The sequence below is a fragment of the Filicampus tigris genome, chromosome 17 (genome assembly GCF_054856515.1).
Source record: "Filicampus tigris isolate MCC_2025a chromosome 17, RoL_Ftig_1.0, whole genome shotgun sequence".
Lineage (NCBI taxonomy): Eukaryota > Metazoa > Chordata > Actinopteri > Syngnathiformes > Syngnathidae > Filicampus > Filicampus tigris.
The window spans coordinates 5,430,830-5,443,784 of NC_141233.1; the positions used below are offsets into that span (position 1 = coordinate 5,430,830).

At 41.0% G+C, this 12,955-nt stretch overlaps 1 protein-coding gene across 2 annotated transcripts in view; it reads left to right on the top strand.

Moving 5' to 3' along the window:
• Nucleotides 1-458: 458 nt before the first annotated feature.
• Nucleotides 459-12,955, top strand: part of atp2a3 (ATPase sarcoplasmic/endoplasmic reticulum Ca2+ transporting 3) — a 45,508-nt gene continuing 33,011 nt past the window's right edge. For both annotated transcript variants that reach the window (XM_086012088.1, XM_086012087.1), the window contains exon 1: nucleotides 459-895. In XM_086012088.1, coding sequence (XP_085868214.1) covers nucleotides 778-895 — 118 coding nt within the window. In that variant the 5' untranslated portion in view covers nucleotides 459-777. The remainder of the gene's footprint in view (nucleotides 896-12,955) is intronic.

Here is a 12,955-nt window from a genome sequence, read left to right on the forward strand (position 1 = left end):
CAAAATACACATAACACATAAAAGCAAGGAAATTGGTGGACAGAACAAAAAAATAAATAAATAGAAGGGGATCAAGGTTATTTCCTTAGTCTAAACCAGATTAGAAATTAAAGGATGATTTACAACATTTAACTCTACAGCAAAGCCAGTTTATAAAAATTAGATCATCGAGGTTCAAATTTAGAATTGATAAAAGTATTCAGGTGAGTCCCCTCAAAAATGTGAGCATAAATACAATGGCAAAACACCTGGGGTATTGTTTCCTCTTCATTAGAACAAAAAGACAAACAAGTATTAGTGTGTTTCTTCCAACCAGCTGCATATGACGTGACCACAACATGCAAAACCAGGACTCGTCGCCTCGTGTTCGTCACGTGCATTCGGAGGAAGTCCCTGCAGCCGGCGGAGAGCATACAGGTACGCGCAGCCAATGGGGGCGCAGGAGGGAGTGTTCAACAGATGAGAGGCGGCGCACGCCGGCACACACACGCAGCACACCTTCGCATGCGCATGAGGTCGACAGCAGGCGATCACTTGTAGCGGAGCATCGTGCCTCTCGTTCACGGCCGGGGGATTGCTTCTTCTTCTTCTTCTTCTTCTTCTTCTTCTTCTTCTTCTTCCTGTTCGAGCGGGGACAGGTGATCTCGTGCAAGGAGACGCATCCAGCCGCCGTCTGCGGAAAACCACTCAGCATCTCCACCACACAAGCGCCCGAGAAGATATTCAACTCCATGCATTCTCATCTCCTCAGCTAAGCGCCAAATTTTGTCCGCCGAGATGGAAAACGCGCACACCAAACCGGCGAGTGAAGTTTTAGACTTTTTCGGCGTGAATGAAAACACCGGACTGACTCAGGAGCAAGTGAAAGCGCACTTGGAGAAATTCGGGCCAAATGGTGAGTAGTTTTACTTCCTTACTCCCTCATTTTTTTTTTCATATTGAAACCTGCAAGATTCAGGTAGGACCTGTCAATATATTGGCTTTACATTTCAGGTTTCCCCGCCTCTGGTGCGCTTATAATGCATTGTTGAATCAAATGGCATCTTTACAAGACTATGTTACATTGTCACTTAAGTGGGTACAGCAGATGTCTAATTGGACTGCAAGATGGCTATTTATACCCTTTCTATGCACCACAAGGGCCGGTATGCTCTCCTATTGGAACTGTCATGGTAGTAACTCTTATGGGTACCACTCAAATGACAAGCCATTTACCATCCAGGATAGTTGTCCGAATAATTAACTACTTTAATCTGCTCTGCTGGTCCCTTGAAGTTGCCTTATGTCAAGTTCCTAAAATAAGTCAAACAAACCAGCAGCGTTCCTCTGTGTACACGCCGCACACATCCCTGCTTGTCATTCAGGCCACCATGCAGGAAGTACACACAAGCCAACTACTCGAATGGGAGATGAGGCAATGACGTCGATGAAACCCTAAAGCTTGATCAACCTGTTTTCATTTTAAACACTTGTTTCTCGAAAATAGGCTGATACTTTACCGCTCAAGTCACAAGATAAGATCAAATAACTACTCCGGGCTGCCATGGCATCAGCTTCACAGCAAGGACCTGCAAATGGCCCAAAAATAAATACAGCGAAACCTTGATTTAACAGTCTAATTGGGGGAAGGGGGTCGTCCGTTACAGCCGATTGTCCATTATATCGCAGTACTTTTTTTCACGGCCTAAAAACAGTACAGTACAACTTTTTTTTTTCTTTTTTGCATTTTAGCCTAAAAATTCCCAATATAGTACAAATTAATTGTAAAGATCTTCAAACTGTTTGAAAAGTTTCCAAACGCTCAAACCCATGATGTTAGCACTTCCGTTTTTCACCACTGTTATGTTTGGATATCATAGATAAGGGCTTTATGTACTATACCAAAAAATAGTATGTTCAAGAGACGTGCATATGGCTAGCGGCTGAGTAAAAAAACAGCCATAGCTCCTTTGAGCTGCATCCTTTGGGCAATGCCAAACTAATATCGATGCCACCCATTACCTTTGATGGAACAGTCCCCCCTGCTAACATGGCCGCATCGTATGTATTTGCATTTCTTTTGATGGCGGAAGTTGCGCTGTAAACATGGCTCCCACTTTGGCATGCTTTTTAGCCTGCTCTAGTCTAGTGTAAGTCTGTTTATCTATGACAAGAGAGAAGCACAAGCCAGAAACACGTTATCAGTGTGTTGCTGATGCCACAGCGCTGTTTATCGGCACTCTGGAGCTAACAGACTTCGAGAGGTATTATACAAAGGGGTGTTTTGAGTGGACTCCGTCCTTTAAATTCAGAGTCTATTGGTACCTGGTCCATTATATTGAGGTTCCACTGTAAAGACATATGAGAATGATCTTCGTGTTTGTGATCTTGTTGTGCAGTTTGCATTGTCAAAATTTACCATCTCTTTTAACTTTTGAATGTAGTACAAGTAGACTAGACTGGAGAGTGAGACACAAGGTTCAGCGTAATACAATAGTCACATTTCTATTTGGTCATTTCCAGACTTGCGCTGCATCAAATTCTGACACTAATGTTAAGAATAAAAGCAGCTGCAAATACCTTAGATTATAGAAAAAGTAGAATAATTATTGTTTGTGTGGATAAATACAAAGAGAGCTGGTGATAGCGTTAGCATCATGCAATATAGCTAGCTATATTCCCTCTTTATTTATAAAAGGCTAAGATATCGCTCAGTGATTTGCTAACAGACACACCGTGTATTTCCTTCAGTGAAGTACCGGTATGTTGTCTCATATTTTTATAATGTACTGTATTTATTTTATAACTAGGTTCCACTCTGACGAATCCCAAAACAATGACCATGAAATATTGTAGAGGGATGGTGAACGGACCACAGAAGAACCCACAAAAATTTGGGAAGGATCTAGACAAAAGTGTAGGATAGTTACACATTTTCACACCAGTCAATCCATCAAAATCTCAATTGTGCTGCCCATTTGTTAGTCACCACCTATGAAGCAGGATATAGCCTGCTAGCTAACCACGACACACAAAACTTTTAACAGTTCAGCCTGGATGGATACAGTATCTTACAGTATGTGATGCTTTAATTATATTTGGTCATTATATTAAAACAACACTTCTAATGGCGCCAGAGATGTTGCAAAATTAGCACGCCACTTTTTGCATACACAGCGTTTTCCAACACCACTGGTAGGTGTTTCATTGTCGAGTGGCCGTTCATTGTTTAAGCATCAGCCTTCTTGTGCTTCTAGCGCTGTGAGCTCGTGTGTAGCATGGAGTTAATGTCGGTGTGTTGAATGTTCACAGCCCCACCTTTCCCTCCTGGCCTGTCATTTGCATGTGCGGCCAAGCTGCGGAGTACTGTATAGCGCCATATTGTTCAAGTCAAACAGTTGGCCTCTTGTTTGCCGCGCAGCCGCTTCGCACAGGGGCCTGTGATGACTTCATGGAAAAAGCAACGTCTCGCCGCAGATAACATCGCTTTTCGCTTTTAGCTGTGAACTTCCTGTGCGTGTGTGTGTGTGTAAGTCTGTATAGATAATAGCTGGTGCAAGGGGATACCCGTTTCCCTTTTGGAATCTGACTATTATTGTATCCACTCTAGTTTCTTCTCTAAGACAAAGTAGGGACACCAGTCTTGCATGTGCTTGGTTTTGTTGACTGCTTTACCACATGTTATTACAGAGTGATGCACAGCTGCGTCTCCTTCCCCTCTTCTCGGAAAGTGTTGACTTTGTAGTTGACTGCAAGGTGATTATTTCTGTGTCATTGTAAAAGCCTTGCAGTGGCACAAGCACGTTAGCCCTCGCAAACGTACATGCACAAAAATGAGGTAGAGTTACCAGAATCTCATTAGCATGATGAGTGCGAGTTTTTGTCTTTGTGTGGACATACGGGGGCAAACAAAAGGGATTCTAACATGATCTGCACACGTCAAGAGTCTGGCCAGTTCCATTGATGCCATTGTTATTTAATCGTACCTTACCAATATGAAATGAATTCTTATTTGGCTCCTCTACTTGTTTTTGGATGTCACTTTTCCGTCTCTTACAGTTTACTGTTTTGCTGTGTTGATTTGACTACAGTGAAAACCAAAAACTCCTGGTGGCCAGTCTTTTGTACAGAACTGTTTACCAAAATCGGTTGCTATTATTTGTGTGCGTGTGCAGGCACGTTGCTTAATTCCCATGAAGCAGCTCAGAGCAAGTGGAGAACACTAATTACCAGAACTCACCAGAGGCGCTGTTGATTCATTCTCAACTAGTTTGCGGTCGAAAGACGAACATGAAGTCATCTATGGGAAGTTGGGATTTCTTCCTGGAAGCTCCCCACTGAGAAGTATTATTAAGCTCTGTATGACACTGGCCTGGGAACTTATTTCGTTTATAGTCAATCAAGCACATTGAGTTTAATTCCAATTTCTATTGACAAAATTAAAAGTATGGTATGGACAGTACATCTATTGATTTTATCCCGAATGAAAACATATTTTGATCTCGATCAGTTGTATACAAAATTTTACATTTCTAATCCAGTAATTTTACTGACGGAGCATTCGACGACTGAGAAATTTGATCTGTTTTTGACGCGGAAATCATCATGAAGCTGTTTTAAAACACCAAAGAACAAATACAGGATGTATGCTGTTGCAGTAACGTTATCACATCACATACTGCGACTGAGGTTGTAAAGCGCCACATATCTTTATCGCTATAACCCCAAAATTCCGTGAGGCTCTGTTTATTCCCATTTCACAGAATAGATGACAACATTAAGCTGTCCCACTCAGAATGGCTCCAGTTTAATGAGCATACGTCACGACAGATGAAGCAGGCCCTACTGACCTTGCTCATTCAATGATGCCTGAAATGATAGGAAAGCACATTTGATTTTAGTGGGACATTTCACCATTGTCAATAGAACTGGCTCAGCTTCGGAGCTTTCATCGTGTTTACTGGAAAGGAGGAATATAAACTCAGCCTAAAACATTGAGGCCTGTGGGACGCGTACGGTCCGTCCGCAGTCTCTGACTCGTTCTCGCATTGTCTTTATAGTCGATGCAAAATGTCAAATATATTGTGTTTTTATGCTGACAGCTATACTTTTATTATGATGCATTAAATTCATATTGAGCACAATTGTGGTTAGCTGGGCTTGGCTCTTGACAACTGTTGCACTTTCTCATGTGACCACCAACGCACCTGCCCACCCCCTGATCTAAGGTCCTTTTATTATTATTCCCCCCCCACCCCCACTGGCTCGGATTGAAATCCAGACGTGAGACAAGTGACCCTTCATTGACACCTTACATATATATACAACTACTTTCAATTTTGACTCACACTCGCGCTCCATTCACGACAGGAATCTCTCTCATTTACCGCAGCGACGCACAACTGTGCCGCTAATAAGTCACTTAATCGCACATATTCACACGCTGCCTGCGTGTGGGCACTCAAAGAATGTTTGTGCTCTGTCTGTAATGCTCAATGATTTCGACCCTGTACATTCACAGTCCACAAACAGGACTCCTATTTTTAGCAGGAACAAAAAAAAAAAGCTTATTTTCCTTTGCTGTCAAGAGTCGAGGCAAAACGGTGTGCTGTACTTGTCAGTTGACAACATGACATGACATCAAATATGGGAAGTTGGTCGACATCCACGTAGTCGGAAACTCTGAAACAATTCCCCCTGGGCAACAGTTTGCTTAATACATCACTGGCAAGTAGTTTTGAACAATTAACGGAGCAATTATCACTAGCAATATGTTATTCATTTCATCATTTATCTTCAAATCAAGTAAATACAGAAAGCTATTTTTTTGTAACTCCTTCAGATAAAAATTGACTAAATTATTGCGATTGCAAATTCTTATCGGAGTGGTCAACACAGAGTTCATCTGAGCCATGCACTGCATGAGTGTAACATGAAAAGGAATGATAGCTAGTTTGGAAGCGACGTGAAGTTTTTGCTGTTGCCGGACACATATTGAGGAGCAACTGCTTCTGTTGTAATTTGTCTCCCAAGTCAAAGAAGCGTTTGCTGCTGCAGTTTGGTTACCAGATAACAAATCGGTATATGTGTTCTAGGACTGAACGATTTTGAAAAATAATCAACTCATCATTTTTTTTTCCCCTCAACATTGAGATTGCAATTTAATATGCAATTATTTTTTCAAGATCCTCTTTCGCATGCATGCATGCATTTGAGGTCCTTAAAGTTGAGCTTTGTGAATGGGCTTTTATTTATTGCACTATGTATCAGGAACAGTTACTGGAACAGTTTATGTACTTGTCAATCGTGACACTTGAATAAATGTCAAATGGCACTTAAAGCGGAAGTCAACTCAAACATATTTTTTTACAAGAATATGTTCCCAGCAGGCCCACTAGTTGAAACACGGCATTTTGGTTAATATTGCATTTGTGTAATATAAGTTAAGCAGCAAAATGCACTCATTTTTAGCCGTCTCCGGGGGCGGCCATTTTGTCTCCTGTCGACTGAAAATGACATCACAGCTGCTCACAACGACCAATCAAGGCTGACCTGTTTGCTGAATCTGAGTCGTGATTGGTCGTTGTGAGCAGTTTTGATGTCATTTTCAGTCGACAGAAGACAAAATGGCCGCCCCCAGAGATGACTAAAAACAAGTGGATTAACACTTATTCCACAAATGCAAAATTCATCAGAATGCCGTGTTTCAATTAGTGGGCCTGCTGGGAACATATTCTTGATAAAAAATATGTTTGGGTTGACTTCCATTTTAAGTTAAAACTTTGGAAACACGTGACTCCGTTTTTTTTTTAATATATATTTTTATAATATTTAAGTATCGCAAAACATATCGGATCGCAACTCAAGTATCGGGAGCCGTATCGGCTGGGGACAAAAGTGTATCGTACCCAGCGTGAACACCATTTGCCTCATACACCTGTGAGGTAGCTGGATTAACTCGGCAAAGGAGAAGTGCTCAGTAACACAAATTCAAACAGATTCCCCAACAACATTTGCGAGAAATGGGCCTTTTGTGTAAACAGAAAAAGTCTTACATCTTTGAGCTCAGCTCATAAAAAATGGGAGCCAAAACAAAAGCGATTTGTTTATCTTTTTTCTTTAGTGTATTTATGGGTTGCTTGAAATTGCGTGTGTTAAAATACACAATGTTTAATTCTCTTCTGTTTTATGTATCAGTTTTACAGTAAACTTCAATTTGGAGTGACAAATAGCTTGAAGTGCTTTGCCTCTTAGTTGGAGAGCAAGATAGTGAGAAACAAGGAATACAGAATTTTAAAAAGTACAGTACAAGTCATATTATTACTAATACTGCTCAGAATACTTAAAAAGTATATTAATAATGTGTTTTTTTTAAATATGGTTCGAAACATATTTTGTCTGTCAGTGATTAGTTGAGGGTGATTTCCTTACTGAATTATGTAATGCTTACTGCAGTTTGCATGCGTTCTGTAACAATGACAACTTTCTCTTTTGGGACCTCTAACTCGAGCATACACAGTTTGCGTTCCCTTCCTGTGCTGCGCCGTGACTTGAAAGGCAGAATGTGTCACTCATTGCGCGAGATGTTCCATTGTCCCCTCCTCTTCCTCCTCCACGCCAGCGCACTCCTCAGCGCTCTCCTCAATCAGGCGTTTGTTTGCCTTTCACTTGAATTGTGCGACCATTTTCCAGTAGAGAACTGCATTGTGTCGTTGCAGTTACGTGGGCTGAGAAGAGCGAGTTAAGTTGTTGAAAAGTAATTCAAGACCACTGGGTTTGGACTCACTTCCTGGCTCGAGTAGTTCAAGTGTGTCATCCTGCTTGAGCTTGTCACGTGCGTTCATACAGCCCACTTGTGCATCTGTTGGTCCCCAGTGATGAAAGCTTTGCTGAAGGGAAGGGTCTGAGGCTTTTGTATTAGACAAAAAAAAAAATCGTCCCACATTTTAATTTTAGTCTGTGGTCTGAAGAACAACAACATGGCAAAAGTTATGGGAAGTTGAGCAACAGCAAAGACCTCCACTATGCTTCTCCCCCTGGCGCCATTATTCTGTTGACGACAACACTGTTGTCGAAACGGCAGCTCGGAAAATTTCGATGAAATCTTGTTCTAAAATTGTAACTAAAAAGGAAAATCGATTGTTTAGTTTCCTGATTTATGATAAAGGAAATGTAGATAGGCTCCTGTCCACGCGTGACCCAAATGCAATGTAAATAAATGGTACCAACAATTGATGGATGCAATTTATCCTGCAGCACTCACCTAGATTGGATCATTGGATGCTCCATGAACTGCGTGTTGTTGTGAAAACAAAAACAGCTTTTAATGACTGGAACATACACATACAGAGGCCACAGTATGTGTACATGTGCAAAATCGAATGAAAAGAAATACGTCACCCTTTTTAAGGGTGATATTGTTTGTTGTTATTGTTTATTATTGTAGTCGCACAATCGCAGTGGTTTGTGGGTGCATTATATGACAATGTCGGAAAATATCATTCTATTGAAATATCATATTATCATTTATACCGTCCCAATCCTGTGATTAAAATTAAAGAGGAAGTCAACCTAAAAGTTTTCTTTACAATAATATGTTGTATGCGCCCCCGGCTAGTCTAAACACCGCATTCTTATGTTTCTGTCTGCTCCAGGGCCTGAGGTATTAATTATTTTGTAAGTGTTGAATTTCTGGGAAAACCTCAGGTTTTCAAGGGTAATTCCAAAGGCGACCTTAGGTTTTGGGGCGCTGTTGAAAAAGGCGCTTTAGGCCTTAATGGGTTAAGATAAGATTTGAATGTCCTCCATGCTAGATTGTTGAATTTATGCCTATTTCCTTCCTAACCACTTGATTGGATGGAAGCATCCAGCAGACAGTCAGTGACCTGAATTTCAAGATATTTTTGGTCTAATTTGGAAAGAAAGAAGTTTCCACTTAATCCTCTCTCATGACAGAGAAAAGAGAAAAAGTTAGTTTCAGACAGTACATCTTAGACATTTGGTGAGATTTGCTCCTGATATTATGAGGGATAATTGAAGCTTGATCAAACACAGAGACTAACAAAATTACTACAATGAATAAAGTACAGTTTCTCTCCACCATCACCACTTTCCTGTTTGTGATATAGTGTTTCATAAGTGTCTCATTGGTATAAAAAAAAAAAACCATTCAGAATTCCATCGATCTGGGCCATCATGAAAAAAGTCGTTTTAATATTAGTCTTCATATATTTAGGAGCCCACTGCAAACTTGTCTTCTTGTATTTTCCTTGTATCAAACGTTTTGGCGATGAGTGATACACAACAGAATAGACAGCAGGAAAACATGTTTATTAAAATTACCCACAAAAGTTATAAACATAATTGATGTGTGTGTGTGTGCTTTTTTGTCACCCATCTATTTATTTCTGTGCAGTCGTATATTCCAGTTTGAGGTTTATCATTGTGACAAGCACATTTCCTCGTTTCATTTTGCTGCCGCGAAATGATAAGTGGCTTGGTGGCACATCATCTGACAGCGACAGTATGTGGACAGAACATTTCAAGATATTTGCGCAAAAGCCAAATGTAGTAGGATCTAGCCGTTGTCTCTCATTCAATAGTGTTAATACGGTTAGGAGGAAACTTGGCAACATTTCCAATTCATTTTTTGTTAATGCATTTCAGAGCTTTTTCCAGTGGGATCATGCATTACAAGAGGAAGCTATCATACATTAGTGCGCAATAGCTATTAGGGGGTTACCGTCATGATATTTATAGGCCTGTTTTACATTCACGCGGATGATTGGCTAAACTCTGCAAAGGTTTACTGCAGGAGATGCTTTCACACGCCCACAATGAGCTGACTTAAAAGCTGTTTATTGTTCGAGCAAGCAAAGTATTTGTAGCCTGAGATGAGTTTCGACAAAAGCATGCTTCAGGTTGCCGACCAATGACGGTAATTTGTTTTTAGAGTGGCAATTTATTATTAATGTCAAGAACATATTTTGGTCTAATTTGATAAGTTATGTACCCCAAATGCCCCCCACTCACACACACATTTCATGACTGCTAGATTTTTATCTAATTCTGTTTTTTTTTTTTTTAATTTATTTTTATTTCTTTTTTTTTTTTTTTTGTATAAAGGGTAAATCAACCCAAACATATTTTTTCAAGAATATGTTCCCAGCAGGCCCACTATTTGAAACACGGCATTCTGATGAATATTGCCTTTGTGGAATATGAGTTAAGCAGCAAAATCCACCCGTTTTTAGCCATCTTTGGGGGTCGCCATTTTGTCACTTCTGTCGACTGAAAATGACATCACAATTACTCGCGGCTCAGGTAACGACCTCCAGCTTCATAAACAGTTCAGTCGTGATTGGTGGTTGTCTGAGCCCTGAGCAACTTTGATATCATCTTCAGTCGACAGAAGTGACAAAATGGCCGCCCCCAAAGATGGCTAAAAACGGGTGGATTCACTCTTATTCCACAAACACAATATTTATCAGAATGCCTTGTTTCAACTAGTGGGCCTGCTGGGAACATATTCTTGACAAAAATATGTTTGAGTTGAATTCCCCTTTAAAGGAAATTATGCATTAATTGGAATTGTCAAATTTCAGGAATGTAGATTCAGATTACAATTGTTAGCTTTGGCATTGCTGATATTTACCTGCGACACTCGCGTGGTAATACCGTTCAACTCTACTCATGCGGTGTTTATTTGGTTTCCGATAATCTGCAGATGTGCAGAGAGTCAAACTGTGAAAGCAATAAAACAATGTGAAGTGCTGAAAGAAACATGTCAGGTTTCCCGCATTCCCTTCCAACAGTGGACACCGAAACAAGCTCCTTGCTGTTGTTGGCGACTGTCTCCAGGAAGTCTTTCCCCCATTTGCTTGGCATTGACCGCTTTTCTGCAGTGTGTAAACAAGCTCTTTTTTATTTTTTTTTATTCATTGTCTGGGCCCGTAGGGAGGAGGTGGGGAGGTGTTGTGGGGACACGACTTGAGGTGAAGTCAGTATTCAGGAATGTGACTGGGCAAGCCTTTGGGTTGACGCCGGCCCAGACTGACGGCGAGGGAATCCTTGGCAGAGGGAAGTCAGGGAAACCCGTTGTGCACCTCGAGCCCTCCCTCCCGCCGTCTTGTCCTTTCAGTCAGTCTGTCTTTTGTCTCCCGCACTTGAGCCTCAGCCAGCCTGTCTACCGTGAAAAACATTATACAACCAGGGAAGCGCAGTAATGGGGCTTATGTCACACCGGTGAAGCGTGGAAAAAAGCAATACTCCATATTGCTTCTGCTGAATTCCCCTGCGACTTCACCCATCAAACCTAAAAGCCCCCGAGACTGCAACTTTGAGGCTATCCATGGTGACTCAGCAATATTACGCCCAGGCTATGTTTATATGCCCTGCGTGCTATGCCCTGGTTTTGCAGTGGTAGCGCTTCCAAGCAAAGATGTCCAGAACCCAGCATCCAACTCATTTAGTTGGGGGACACTGAGGCAATCCAAGGTCATCTTAATGACGTGGTCCCTCCAACATGGTCTACTGGACATGCCCAGAACACATCATCAGGAAAGTGTTTATTTGACACCCGTAATAGGTTGCAGTCACACAAGTCTGTTTTAATTCAACTCAAGTTGTTTTCCTCCCTTGGTTTGGTTTGTGTAGTCTGGTTTTAAAGTAATAGAGCTCAGGTGCGGACTGCGGACCAAATCAACTAGTTTGAGATGGTAGGGTTCCAAATAATTTCCGAAAACATGCTTCAATTGCGAGGTAGAAGCGCAAACCTTGACTACAAGCAGCGCGTTGCTTACTGAAAATCGCTAGCATGTTAGCATGACATTTGAAAGCAGCACAACACAGTTCCTGGGCAAAGTGTTGGTGCATGAGATTAGCGCGTAAACCTTACAGTCAAACATTCTGGGTCCAAATCTCCCTCGGGTGTTTTTTTTTTTTTTTAGTGTCATTTGCGTTTTCTCCAGTATTTGTGAGGCCATTCCTAAAACTTGCACATTTGGTAAATTCGAGACTACTGTATACGTTTGTTTGATCTATTAATGCACAAGTATTAAAAAGTACGTTTTCCTTATAATTTCACCTTTAGAAGAACAACACCGGACTATGCTGGTAATGCACTCGTTCAAGCTCAATCAGGGCTGCTTTCTGTATTGACAGAGTTTAAAAAAATGCCACAATACTTGTGCTGATCTTGGACCACAATTAACAGTCTTGTAATGATATTGGACTACTTAATGTTAAAGGACTTTTGTTGTCAGATAATCCTTTTTTCACTAACAAGCTATACTCTTTGTGTGTTTTGCTCAGCAAAATGAAACAAGCATTCATTTTCAATAATTGGCTTTGGAGCAATCTGTAAATAAAGAATTGCCCTTCAAATTTGTAAATATTGCGTAGTAATAAAAGACAAAGTGGGGACAAACACACTTACTACTATGGGGAGTCTGACACTGCAATTTTCGACCGGCGGGCGTTCTGAAATCTGCTTTAAGTCATCAAAAAAAGGGTCGAAAATCACCGCTTGGTTTTTTTGGGAGGGGAATTTTTACTGTCGACATCATTTTTAAGTCCACAACTATGAAATAAGTGCCAATGTTTGGCCAATTACAGAGGCCCTTTAAGTTGTTTCTCTTTCCGCTTGTGACGAGTGCAAACTGAGTGACTGCGAGATTTCTGTTTTTGGAAGGCGGCTGAGGCCCAGCGTCATGGTCCTCCCGCTTTCCAGCTCTTTTCCCCACATGGTCACGTTTCATAATCGTGTAGCGACGTCTGCTCAAAACATGCTGGAGAAACATGGTGATTATTTCCACGGCACCATTTAGGGTCACTGTAATCTTGCTTCTTTTCCCACGGTATCACATTTAAGCTTTTTTTACATTCATCAGCAGTCAGGATCATTTTTCATTATACTCATCTATCAGGATGTTTTTCAGAATATGACTTGTTTTCTTCGTGTGTGTGTGTGTGTGGG